Here is a 14,050-nt window from a genome sequence, read left to right as displayed (position 1 = left end):
ACACACACACACACGTGCTCCTACTTAGAACATTCCTTTGTCATTGCTCCATCAAAGTTCTAGGATGCTCTGTTCCCACTTACATTCCTGGAGTAACTTTGCAGCTTCTCATGTTTTGTGCAGTTGTACACAATAGAAGCTGCCATTACCTTCTCAAGGGCAACTGTTGACAGGCAATAAAATAAACAGCCTTACTCTTGTCACTCAAAATGAATTAAAAATAATGCTTGTGGGAAATACCTATGGTAACAACGGCTCCTTTCACCTTACTCTTCTTGTCAACACTGCACAGGCCAAGTCAGGACCTGTCTTGCAATTTTCAGCTTTCTTTGAGGAATGATCCATGCATTATGTATGACACAGGAATCATAGCTTTAACGGTGGTTGTGCTGTGAGCCCACCTAATTGGTGCGCAGTAGGTTTCACCCATCAGTGGAGACAATTTAAACCCATGTACAATAACTATTTATGAAATATTTGTTGTGATAATCATTACTCTTCTCTGTTCTCTGAAAAAAGGAAATCAATAGCATGATGACACTGAAGGGTATAGAAGAAATAAAAACCGTGAAAGGCAGCTACACACAAAGGAATGTGTAAGAATCAGAGATAACTGGAAATTTATATGGGATATAAATTTCGAATGAGAGAATTTGTAAAAGATTTGTCACTGACAAGTCCTTGACATTAAGTGAGTCCTCTCTCTCAGGAATTCTTTTTCAGCTTTTGCTGAGTCTTTTGCATTAGCTTAAAAGAAGTGTTAATTCTGAGCCAACAGTAAATTTTATTTAAAGTCAGAACATAGTCACAGATAGGAAGCATATTGCTTGTGCACGCAGCTAAATTGAGACTAATCTCAAATATGTTCCCGGAGCTAATGGCTGGCACGTCCCTCTTGAGAGATCAGAATGGATTGTGAGTAACTCCCACCACTGTGCTGCAGCAAAGGTTCAGGTACATAGCGATGCTTTCCCAGTTTGGACTCCCAGCTGTTTTTTTGTGCCTTCCTCATCTACTAAAAGTACAAATCACATATTCTACAATTTACTATCTACACACAGACATTTATATTAACTGACACAGATCACTGCAGCTTGTAAAATCTAACAGGGAGGGTTGCATTTCTATTGAGGTTTTCACATAATTGGCATTGGATACAAGAGCTCGGCTGTCATTTTTCATCTGCACGATAAGTGGGTTAATCCACATTTAGAGTATTGTGAGCAGATGTCCTCATCACACTTTAGAAAGGATGTGATTAAGCTACAGAAGGTGTAGGAAAGATTCAAAAGCATATTTGTCTGGACTGAAGTTCTTGAGTTGGATAGGAAGGATTTGTTTTCCCTGGAGACATGAATGACCTGAGAGTGAAGGAGGCAGAGAAGTAAATAATCAGAATATGTTTCTCATAGTAAGGGCATCTAAAACTAAAGGACAAAGGGCTATGGTGTGAAGGGGACTTTTAAAGGGCATTTAATAATTACACTTTACACACAAAGAGTAGTTTTGTTGAAAATAAGCCGCCAGAATTGTTGGTGGAGACAGGAACTCTAACATCCTACACAAGGCAAATGGGCAATACCTACAGAGGTATGGAATTAATGCCAGTGTGGGTTTAGTATAGACAAGTATGATGGGTGGCATATACATAGTGGGCCAAAGAGCCCGTTTCTATGCTGTACAATTATATGGCTCTGTATCCCCAGGACATCCCAAAGCAGTACACGGCAAAGTGCTTTCTGTAGTGTAGTTACCATATAGGCATTGCTAAAACAAGCTTTCTGAAACAGCTACTTGACAATGAACGAGCACATTGTTTCTCGGGAGCAACGCACACAAAATGCTGGAGGAAATAAGCTGGTCAGGCAACATCTGCAGAGGAAAAAGAAAGTCAACGTTTTGGGCTGAGGCCTTTCATTAGAACTGGAAAGGAATGGGGCATAGCTCCATTCTTCTCACTTCTCACTTTTGAGCTGATGCAACTTTTCTCAAGAGCAGTAGAGTTTGGAATCCTGATTACGATGATTATATTTACTTTTCAACGGAAAAACAAATGAAAACTGATGAGACTGTAAGCATAATGAAGGTAGATAGTTTAAATCTCAGTAAGTAGTATATGAACTTTCCTAATTTTTGACTTTAGTTTTCAGAAATTGACCTCGATCATGTTCAGAGATGTTATCGACATAGCTTCTAAACTCAACACTTTACATGCAGCATCTGGGTGTTTCAGAAGACTCTGTTTTACAGTAGGCTACAGAAAAGACAGCACTCCAATGAATGCCTGCTGGAGAGGAAGAAGGACGCAGAACTAATCTAAGGGAATGCAGAATCAGCAAAAGTACATGTGATAGGGCACAAAAAGGAAGATTAAATGGTCCAAAACTAGCCAGATTCCAGTTCATGTCTCTCAGTGACACAGAATAGAGATCTTCAGAGGAGTTTCCATAAAATCTGAGCTTAATTAAGTTACCAATGTGATAAGTCTGGCTACACTTACAGAAAACAAAAGCATTCACCATCAGTGAGGTCCATCATGTTGACAGTTTAAAGCACGAGACTCTTTTTAGTGTTGTTAATGGATGAAAAATATCAGCCAGGGCACTGGAAATAACTCCCTGAACTTTGAAACAATAGCATCTTGTCATCTGTTATCAATAAATAATCTACTGGAGGAAACTATCAGGTCCAGTAGCATTTGTGGGAGGAGAGATATTGTGAAGGCTTCAAGCTGAGATGCTGCATCAAGACTTTGCTAGGTTCAGCTATGATAGGGCCTCAGTCTGACCTCTCATCTGAAAATACCATAGGCAGCACTCCCAAAATCAGAAGTGGAAGCAGACACAGAAACCTAAATATTTAAAGGAGCCATTTTAAAAACTCAGGCAAAAGTGTCATCCATTATTAGAGTGGTGCATTTTGAGAACTGTGGAAGCAAGCCTGAAAGGTCCATGTACAAATATTTTGGCGTCTACCTGGTTACATTCAGGAAAACAAGCTGATCGCTTCCACCTCAGAGAACAAACCTAACATCCCCGATGCCAAAAAGGTAGGATAAATTAAAAGCCGCTTCATCTGCAAACTGTCCAATGTTGTTAAACTGCTTATATTAGAGAGGTCTGCACTCAGTTTCCATTCAGTTACCCATTTCTACTACAAAGAGTATCAAATTTGACACAGAATGATTTCTTGGACAGCAAAAAAAAACTTTCAAATGGAAACAAAACACTGTAGATGCTGGAATTTGGGGTAAAATTAGCAAGTCAGGCAAAATCTGTGGATGGAAATAGGCAGCTAAAGTGTCAGGTCCTGATCCTTCATCTGGAGTGAAAGAGTAGTGGGGAGATAATATAAAGAAGAGAGGAGAATTTGTGAGGTGAAAGCTGGAGATCACATAAAAAAGGCAGGAGAATTTGTGAGGTGAAGGTGGATCCAGGAGGTGAGCGGTAATTCAGGTCAGGGGATGTTTAGATCAGTGTCCACAGTTGAATTAAAACCTTGTGACAACAAGTGTGCATATTTTCTTGTGATGTATTCCTGTAGCATTGGAAAGATTTCATTTTGCTTTGTAATCAGCACATCATCAGAGATCAGGTATAACAAAGTAATGAAAAGCGTCAGCCACTTGAATGGGAATCCTATCATTTTAATTTCTTAATTGTGACATGATACTAGGAAAATGTGTTCTGCCAAGTGAAATTTCAGGAAAATTTAGAATGAGTTAACAAATCCCAAATGATTATGCAAATAGCAAATCCATATCGCTGCAGCTAAGAAGCTTCTTTGTTAGTACTGGATGAAATACTTTGAGCAGCAAAGAGTTTGCCAAAGGTACCAGTGAGTTTGATAGGATCTGTAAGAACGGAAGGAATTATTCAGTCTTTTGGATCAAAATGTTGCAGTAGGACTGCTTTGAGATGCATAACAGATACCATCAGCAAGTCCAACAGGATAAAAAGCGAGGCTCATCTGGGATGAGGAAGATAATTTCACAAGAGTCTAGAGGCTGTGCCTATGAAGCAGGGAAGGTTATGTGGAAATTGATTCAAGCCATTAATTATTATGTGGATATGCTGGAAAATAAATGGCAGGAATTTCAGTAACTAAGGGGGGCACAATTTACACTAATTGCAAAATAATACCAAGGGAATTTTTATTTTGGATTCATTTTGCCTTGGAATGCTTTTCCTAAAATGAGATTCAACAGAACCACTGAAAAGTCACTTGAATTGTACTTTAAGGAATGAATACAATATTTTTGAAGAAATAGAGGGAGAATGTGATTCCAAAGGACATCTTTCAAATGCCAATATAGCTGTAATGGGCAGAACGACAGATTTGTACCTGGAATCTCTGACGATGTGCATCTTTTTAAAGGCTACAGAATGTATTCAGAATATAACAGGTTTACAGGGTCCATTTTCAATGTAACTATAAATAAAGAGATCATTTCTGGAAAGGTAAGTTGTCGGATAAGCACAGGCATAGAGAGGAAAGCTTGGGGCACTGAAGCATAAATACGGTTTTTGGACTCGTGCCAGTTCTAACATTCAGATTTATAAGATTAACAAAGAGCTAATGCAGGACTGGAAATGGTTTTAAATTTTAATTCAGCCAATTGTTTTGGGAATTCCATTTCAGTTTTCGAATTTTAAAACGGCATACATCATTAAAGTCATAATTAGACTAAAATTTTCTCCTTCTGTGCATTATTTAAATTTCCTTTCAATTGTCACATGCAATTTAATAATAATTTGGGTTTTCGATACCAACCCATGAGGATTAAGACAATAGGTCATAAATTGCTGTAGAGAGGCATTTAACGACGTGTACCATTGTTTAGACTTACTCTTGCATACTTAAGATTTTTACAGTATTTTGCCAGGTTTGTTGCTGGTAATGTTACAGCAGAAGAACTAATGGAACTGGGACCATATTTCACAGGAAAAGGAAGTGGATATATCTCCTTAAGTTAAATAAATTAAGCTGCTAACTCTTCTACTGCTTACCAGTGCAGTTAGAAATAAATGTTAACATCCCTGAGCAATTTAGAAATGCTCAGTCTTGGTAATTCACTATTGCTCAGTAACCTATGGTTTAAAGTCTTCCTTTGCCTTCCTTTTAGTCTGATGTTTCATAATTATTTATATTTGTTTTCTGATTGGGAAGTTGATGAATATGTCAGGAGATGGCAAGACTTTGTGTTTCAATATGCAGTCCTTTCTGATTTTTCTTATTATCCAGCCTAAAATGAGATACCATTTATTTTTCCAGGCTTTGGTAACAGACAAATCATTCCAGCCTTGGTCTGTTTCCTGGTATGTACCAACCCAGTTTATCATGTACTCTCTTGGTATACTTGATAAAATTGAGAAGTACTTTGACAAAATGTTGCAAGCATGAAATGTTAACTACGTATTTCTTTTTTTTTCCATGGGCACTGTCTAATCTGAGTGTGTTTAGCATTTGCTACCTTTATTACAGCATCTGCGGTCTAAAGATTTTCATTACTGCCATTCAATATTTCCCCTTAAGATCAGAGAATGTATGCAATAAACAACCTGAAATCCTTGTTCATTGCAGGAAACCACAAAAACAGAAGAGTGCCCCAAAGAATGAATGACAGTAAAAAACATCAGAACCCCAAAGCGCCCACTCCCCCTCCCTGTCCCCCCACACGTATTTCAGCAAAAAAGCATCAGCACCCTCCGCCTAGCAAGCAAGCAGTAGCAAAGCCCCCAAGCCCCTGCATGATCTGCAGGACAACAGAAAATAATTGTTTACCTGACAACTCATTATACCACAGGCTCTCTCTCTCCCGAATAAAGGGGTAGAGAGATGTCACATAAGTGTCACTCAGTAAGAGGGGAGACTGACAAGACAGAAAAAAACTTACTGATTTATAGTGTTAATGTCGATCATGTCACTTTTATTTCCGAGTTCTCCAACTCAAGAATCGGCAACAAACTCTCCCCCACCAACGAGAGAGAGAGAAAGAGAGAGAGAGAGAGAATGAACAAACAGTTTGCTGAGTACAGAGCCCTCCACTGTTCCCGATTTTTTCATTTTCTCTCGTGACACTTCAGTTGGCTCCACTGTCATAGAATCGGCTCGTACCCAGGGCCACAAAGCGTCAGAGCCCCAAAGGCAAGCTCATCTTCTAGCCTATGTCCTTGGGATATCGAGAAACAGCCAGTCGATGAGTCCCAGGAGCGGGTCCCTTTGCCACAAAAGATGAAGTTTGAGTGTAACTCCGGGTCGGGATCTCTGACAGAGCCCTATCCACTTTGAAAAGGAAAAAACTCTGAATGTACAACACATCGAACCTTAAAGTGGATATGCTACAGCAGCAGAAGACCACAAACCTGCACTCACTGAGAGTCTATAGTTCTGACCTGAACACCCCAGTTACTAGGCTTCCACCACCCCTAAGAATAAGGAATAAGTAATTCTAATATTTTTTGGTCCTTTAAATGAAGAAACTTCTTCATCTCGATCTTGATCTAAAATAACAAGTCTCTTGTTCTAAGATTGTAAGTACTCATTCTAGACTTCCCAACAAGGCAAATACTGAAACTTACATAATCAATTTTTTAAGATTTGGATTTGATTCTGTTAGATCGTCCGTGTTCTTCTAAGTTCCATGGAGTGTACGGAGACTGGACTCACTCTCTTCTGATGACCAAGCCTTTTTAATTGTTTCCAGCGATTTTTTTTCATTCCAAGTACATCTGAGGTGGCTCATTTTGAAGGAGCATTAACCTTTATGCCTGGAGAACTTGCTGAATTTAATTCAGGCCCCTGAAAGTAAATGTGCCTCAGTCTCTTCTTCAAAGGTGTTCATTTTAAATTGTCTTCTTCAGCTGATGAAGGATAACACTGATGCAATTTACTAAAGTCTTAAATATAGACAGAATGCAACCAGGCTTTATCTGAATGGTAAATTATTATATGGCATTTTCTGCAATCAAAAGTAATTACCTCATTTTTTTAATTCTCATAATCTCTATCTCTAATCTTCAGCCTGCATTTTTGGGATTGTTATATCTGATATGTCATCTACACCTGGTTTTTTCAGACCTCCATCAGCATCTATATCTTCAGCTGTGTAGGCTCTGAGCTCTGAAACTACCTCCCCAACTCTTTCCAATTGCCTCTCACATCTTAATGTTACCTTGGTCAGTCATGATAAATGTGTCTGGTCAGAAGCATGTGGGTGGAACAGTGCTGTAGTAACAGATTGCAGCCTGACAGCTCTGAAAACCTCTGAAATCCTGACCTCGAGTGCTATCTGTTTGGACTTTGCATGTTTTAGATGAGGGAATTGAAAGCAACATTAGCAAATTTGCTGATGACACAAAACTGGGAGGCAGTGTGAAATGTGAGGAGGATGTTATGAGAATGCAGGGTGACTTGGACAGGCTGGGTGAGTGGGCAGATGCATGGCAGATGCAGTTTAATGTGGATAAGTGTGAGGTTATCCACTTTGGTGGTAAGAACAGGAAGGCAGATTATTATCTAAATGGAGTCAAGTTAGGAAAAGGGGAAGCACAACGAGATCTAGGTGTTCTTGTACATCAGTCACTGAAAGCAAGTATGCAAGTACAGCAGGCAGTGAAGAAAGCTAATGGCATGCTGGCCTTCATAACAAGGGGAATTGAGTATAAGAGCAAAGAGGTCCTTCTGCAGCTGTACTGGGCCCTGGTGAGACCACACCTGGAGTACTGTGTGCAGTTTTGGTCTCCAAATTTGAGGAAGGACATTCTTGCTATTGAGGCAGTGCAGCGTAGGTTCACAAGGTTAATTCCTGGGATGGCGGGACTGTCATATGTCGAAAGATTGGAGCGACTGGGCTTGTATACACTGGAATTTAGAAGGCTGAGAGGGGATCTTATTGAAACATATAAGATTATTAAGGGATTGGACACACTGCAGGCAGGAAGCATGTTCCCGCTGATGGGTGAGTCCAGAACCAGAGGCCACAGTTTAAGAATTAGGGGTAGGCCATTTAGAACGGAGTTGAGGAAAAACTTTTTCATCCAGAGAGTGGTGGATATATGGAATGCTCTGCCCCAGAAGGCTGTGGAGGCCAAGTCTCTGGATGCTTTCAAAAAAGAGATAGATAGACCTCTTAAAGATAGTGGAATCAAAGGTTATGGGGATAAGGCAGGAACTGGATACTGATTGTGCATGATCAGCCATGATCACAGTGAATGGTGGTGCTGGCTCGAAGGGCGGAATGCCCTACTCCTGCACCTATTGTCTATTGTCTATTGTTTTCCCTGTGACCCTACAGGCTCTTCCTGGGTGCGGCTGTTTCCTCCTATATTCCAAAGGCATGAGGGCTGGTAGGTTCATTGTTCTTTAAAAACTACCTCCAGTGGCAGATTCTGGGAGGATATTAGTGGAATGAGGGGAGAATGAGATGGGAATAGTTTAGAATTGATGTAAATGTGTGGTTGATGGTTGTCATCGACTCTAAAGGCTGAAAGACCTGTTTCTAATCCGTGCAACACCAGTGCCTTTGTATGTCAAAGGTGCTATATCATCGCATGCTGCTTTTGCTCTTGAATCAGAGAAAATTTTCTCAAGCATTTGGTAAAAAATCAATATTCTGATGTACAGAAGAGGTCAGGTCTATTAAGTGTTCATTTTTCGAATATCTCTTAGGATATTTTGGCATTGCTAGGGCTCCTCTTGAATTACAGAAAACTCAGTGTTTTTTTGCTGCAGGAACAAATCACCTATGCCTGCAGTCAGCTGTGAATGATACTGAGGTGTAAAAAGGGAGCCTACTACAGTTCCCCTAAAATAACCAAACAAAATCTCTGAAGGTCTTCTACCCCTGATGATCTTTGATCAAAGAATAAAATGTAAGCAGACATGAATGGCAAAGCATTCCAAATACTAATTAGTAGTGGTATTATTTGGCCACTTTATGGCCTTTGTGTCACATTCTTGCTATATTTATTACTTTGAGGGAAATGGTTGTATTCATGTGAACATGATTCGACATTTTTTAATAAATATTGAATCAACTAGCCATTCTCACCACTCCCTCAGGATGGAGCAAGTTGCTGAGTAACAAAGGGGATTTGAGGTAGAGCTGCAACATTTTAAACAGCATTTTTTCTCTAAATCATGTAAATCTACTTGCTTTGTTACTAAAATATCCATTTTAGGTCACACACATACGTCATAATTAAGTTAGATTATTGTGCTTCTGCACACCAATAGGTTAGACCTCTTTGTCCTTGAGATGTTATGTTATAGGTAATGGTAAGTACTTGGTACAGAGTACACAATATAGACATGATGAAAGATGCAGGACTGTAAAAATGAGTATTGTGTGATTTATGGCAGATATCTGACCCACCAATATTGTTTGGAACCTTGATTTAACTCTCTTGTATCATTTGTTTTAATAATGTATGAGATTAATTTTATGAGAGAGATTTATTGTGATTTTACTCTGTTTCTGAACCAGCCATACGTTTTTACTTTCCATTAATCTGATGGCCGATTTCATATCAAAGGTTTGACAAGCACAAGCTTCATTTGGAATGTAATGAGCTTTGGATATGCCAATTGGCTCTTTGAATTCAACAGGACTGCATATGATCTCCTTACTTCAAAGACCTATTTGTTGCTTTGTTACAGCTATACAGGAATTTACCCTTTCACTGCAGATCCAGGCAATTTTTTAAAACAAAACTTAATGAAAATTAAACCACATTAACTCAAATTAAATGAGTAGAAATTCCTGTCCATCTTCTTTTGTTTTTCCAACATTATACCTTCTCTTCCTGATATTTTTCCTCTTTTTCTCTATCTAAAGTAGGATTTCCAAAGTGAAATTGACGTCCTTTGTACAGTCATTCTTATCATGCAAATTTGGCAAGCAATTTGACTATGTGAACCATCACGAATGGGCGCAGTTAAATCTATGCAACACACACAAACTGCTGGAGGAGCTCAGCAGGCCAGGGAACATCTATGGAAAAGAGTACAGTTGACGTTTTGGGTCAAGACCCTTCATCAGGACTGGAGAAAAAAGACGAGAAGTCAGAGCAAGAAGTTGAAGGGAGGGGAGGAAGAAATACAAGGTAGTAGGTGATAGATGAAACTGGGAGAGGGGGAGGGATGAAGAAAAGAGTTGGGAGGTTGATTAGTGAAAGAGACAAAGGGCTGGAGAAGGTGGAATCTGAGAGGAGAGGACAAAAGGCCATGGATGAAAGGAAAGGGGTAGGAGCACGAGAAGGAGGTGATGGGCAGGTAAGGAGATATGGTGAGAAAGGGAAATGGGAATGGGGAATGGTGAGCTTCCAGTAATGACCTCACCCCTTCACCATTCCCCATTCCCAATTCCCTCTCTCACCTCATTTCCTTACCTACCCATCACCTCCCTTGGTGATCCTCCCCTTTCCCTATCTTCCATGACCTTCTCTCCTGTCATATCAGATTCCTCCTTTTATCCCTTTCACCAATCAACTTCTAGCTCTTTATTTCACCCCTCCCCCCTCGGTTTCATCTATCTCTTAATACCTTGTTTTTCTTCTTTCCCTCCCTCCACCTTCTTTCTCTGACTTCTCATCTATTTTTTCCAGTCCTGATGATGGGACTCGGCCCAAACAATTAACTGTATTCTTTTCCATAGTTGTTGCCTGATGAGTTCCTCCAGCATGTTGTGTGTGTTACTTGAATTTCCAGCATCTGAAGATTTTCTCTTGTTGGTCACAGTTATATCTACAGCTCTTGTTCACACATAATCGCATTCCTGTAGGATCTGAGTACAAGTCATAGTCCTAAGGAGCTGAGGACATGATTTGGTCTACTGATTCACACCACACGCAAGGGTAGGTTGTTCAGTTCTTCGGTCAGCTACTCACTTCTTTAACTTGCTGAGTCCCAGGGGAAATCCAGATCTTCCACACCGGAAGGTTTTACTTGTCAATACATTCAACTCATGTTGTTTATGAAAGGATTAATTTAAATCACTTCCACAATTCTTCACATATAACCATTTTTACTCCAGCTACCTTTCATGCCTGAATCAATAACTAATTTGTGGGATAAAGATACCAAAGAAATAAAATTAAAAACTAACTGAGAGGTATGTGATTAAGGTAGCATAGGTGCAGAAAATATTCACAGGAATTTTGCCTGGACTGGAGGACTTGAGTTATAAGGAGTGGCTGGATTGTCTAAGGCTCTTTTCTCTGCAGTGAAAGATGCAGAGGGATGAGCTTACAGAGGTTTATGCAAGGATTAGTCACAGTCTTTTCCTCAGAGTAGAGGGGTTCTAAAATTAAAGGGCCTAGATTTAAGATGAGAGAGTGAAAAAAAAATGAGAGCTATCTGCGGGGCAAAATTTTTACATGGGGCAGTCGATATGTTTACTCTTTTCCATAGATGCTGCCTGGCCTGCTGAGTTCTTCCAGCATTTTGTGTGTGTTGCTTGGTATATGGAATCTCTTCTCAGAGGAAGAGACATTTAGACAAATGGTAGTATGAAGATGATCATTCAAGTCGAGTATGTTGTCTATTGGTGGATCCTTAGGTGTATGTAGAGGACGACCTGGGATCCACATATTCTGGTGCAGTCTGTGCAAGAGCGAAAATGAGTGTATCTGTCTTTCCAGCTGATCCACAAAATCTTTTGTCAGGGTCTTTGGAGGTATTGTTCCACGTCTTTCAAGTATCTACTGCAGGTGGTCCATGATTCAGCTCAATACAGCAACGTAGAAAGAATGACTGCTCTATAAACCGAAAGTTTAGTTTGAACCTTCAAGACTCTATTCCTTAATCTTACATAGGCTTCACTAGCACTGCTCAGAGTTGATGCCTGCTTTTGAGGCTGTGATGCTATTGGGTGTGCTGATAGTGAAACTCTGAACTCAAACTATACAAAGTTCAAAGTTCAAAATTCAAAGCAAATTTATTGTCAAAGTAAACATATAGTGACCACCCAGAAGAAGCTACTGTCATAATGAAGGAAGCCCTGAACACTATCAGAGATGGAGGACCTTCATTGCTGCCCTACACATCAGTGTGAAATGGTAGTAAATAAATATTCACAGTAAATTCAAAGAAACGCAATGGAGTCAATGGAAGACCACACACAAGACAGGCAAATAACCGATGTGCAAAAGATAACAAACTGTGCAAATATAAAATTAAAATAATAATAATAATTTATAAACAATAAATATTGCCAACATGAGGTGAAGAGTCCTTGAAAGTGAGTCCACAGGTTGTGGGAGCAGTTCAGCATTTGGAAGAGTGTAGTTGAGTGAACTTATTCCTTCTGGTTCAAGAGCTTAATGGTTGAGGGATGATGTGTTCTTGAATCTGGTGTTGTGGGCCTTGACGCTCCTGTACCACTTTCCTGATGGTAGCAGCAAGGAGTGAACATGGCATCGATTGTAGCCTCCTTGATGATGAATGTTGCTTTCCTGTGATAACACTCCATGTAGATGTGCTCGATGGTGGGGAGAGCTTTACTCATGAAGGACAGGCTGTATCTACTACATTATACAGGGCATTGGTTTTTCCATACCAGGCTGTAATGTAACCAGTCAATTTACTCTCCACTGAACATCTATAGAAGTTTGTCAAAGTTTCTGATGACATGCCAAATTTCACACACTTTTAATTAGAGGCACTGTTGTGCATTCTTTGTAATGGTATTTACGTACCAGACCCAGGACAGATCCTCTGAAATGATAACACCAAGGAATTTAAAGTTGCTGACTCTCTCCTCTCTGATCTCTCTGATCAGGACTGCCTCATGGACCTCTGGTTTCTTCCTTCTATTGTCAATAATCAGCTTCTTGGTCTTGCTGACATTTAGTGAGAGGTCGTTGTGGCACCACTCAGCCAGATTTTCAATCTCCTTCTTATATGCAGATTTTTAAAATCTCTTTTCGTTTCGGACAACAATAGCGATGACAGCAAACTTGAATATGGCATTGGGAACACACACAAAGTGCTGAAGGAACTCAGCAGGTCAGGCAACATCTATGGAAAAGAGTACAGCTGACATTTCGGGCTGAGGCTATAAGTCCTGCCGAAGGGCCGAAGGGTCTTGGCCTGAAACATCAACCGTACTCTTTCTCTGAGATGCTGCCTAGTTTGCTGATTCCTTCAGCATTTTGTGTGTGTTGCTTGGACTTCCAGCATTTGCAGATTTTCTCTTGTTTGTGATGGTATTGGAGAAGTTCTTAACTTCACAGTCATAAGTATAAAGTGAGTATGAGCGGTGGAGGGGTGGTTCTAAGCACACAACCTTGTGGTGAACATGTGCTGATGGTGATTATGGAGGAGGTATTGTTGCCAATCCGAACTGACTGGGGTCTGCAAGTGAGGAAATTGAAGATCGAATTGCACCAGGAAGTATTGAGGCCTTGGTCTTGGAGCTTAATAATTAGATTTGAGAAGACGATAGTATTGAATACTGAGCTGTAGTCAGTGAAGAGCATCCTGATATATGCATCTTCCCTGTCCAGATGTTCCAGGGTTGAGTGAAGAGCCAATGAAATGGCATCTGCTGTCAACCTATAGTGATGGTAGGCAAATCGGAGTGGATCCAGGTCACTTCACAGGCAAGAGTTGTTAATGTTTCATCACCAGACCCTGAGGCAGATTATCACGTTCTCTTATAATTGAAGCCTGCTTGAAGCAGATAGGTATCTCAGACTGTCCAAGCAAGAGGTTAAAAATATCAGTAAATAGTCAAGTCAGTTGATCAGCACAGTTCTTTAGTACTCTGCTGGATGCTTTCCATGGGTTACCTTCCGGAAGGATGCTCTCACATCGGCCTCAGAGACTGAAATCATGGGGCTGTCAGGGGCTGTGGGAGATTGTGAAGTTGCCTCCATGTTTTAACAGTCAAATTGGGCGTAAAAGGCATTTAACTCATCTGAAGGCAAAACCTTTTGTCACCTTTGTCTCTCTTTCACTTTGTAGAAGATGATAGCATTCAAGCTGTGCCACAGCTGTCAAGCATCCTTCATTGATTCAAGTTTGGTCCTGAATTGCCACTTCCCAT

At 40.2% G+C, this 14,050-nt stretch overlaps 1 protein-coding gene and 1 long non-coding RNA gene across 6 annotated transcripts in view; one reads left to right on the top strand and one right to left on the bottom strand.

The window, feature by feature from the left end:
- LOC134347084 (uncharacterized) overlaps window positions 1-5,907 on the bottom strand; it is a 32,955-nt gene extending 27,048 nt beyond the window's left edge. The window contains exon 1 of the long non-coding RNA XR_010018074.1: window positions 5,897-5,907. This is a non-coding gene — a long non-coding RNA (uncharacterized LOC134347084). The remainder of the gene's footprint in view (window positions 1-5,896) is intronic.
- Window positions 1-14,050, top strand: part of LOC134347083 (trans-2,3-enoyl-CoA reductase-like) — a 206,585-nt gene that overhangs the window by 157,981 nt on the left and 34,554 nt on the right. For 4 of the 5 annotated variants that reach the window (XM_063049194.1, XM_063049193.1, XM_063049197.1 and 1 more), the window contains one exon: window positions 5,275-5,318. The exons of the other annotated variant lie outside the window; for it this stretch is intronic. In XM_063049194.1, the coding sequence (XP_062905264.1) occupies window positions 5,275-5,318 (44 nt within the window). The remainder of the gene's footprint in view (window positions 1-5,274; window positions 5,319-14,050) is intronic. 5 annotated transcript variants of the gene reach the window in all.

The sequence above is a fragment of the Mobula hypostoma genome, chromosome 5 (genome assembly GCF_963921235.1).
Source record: "Mobula hypostoma chromosome 5, sMobHyp1.1, whole genome shotgun sequence".
Lineage (NCBI taxonomy): Eukaryota > Metazoa > Chordata > Chondrichthyes > Myliobatiformes > Myliobatidae > Mobula > Mobula hypostoma.
This window is presented reverse-complemented; position numbering and strand designations above follow the sequence as displayed.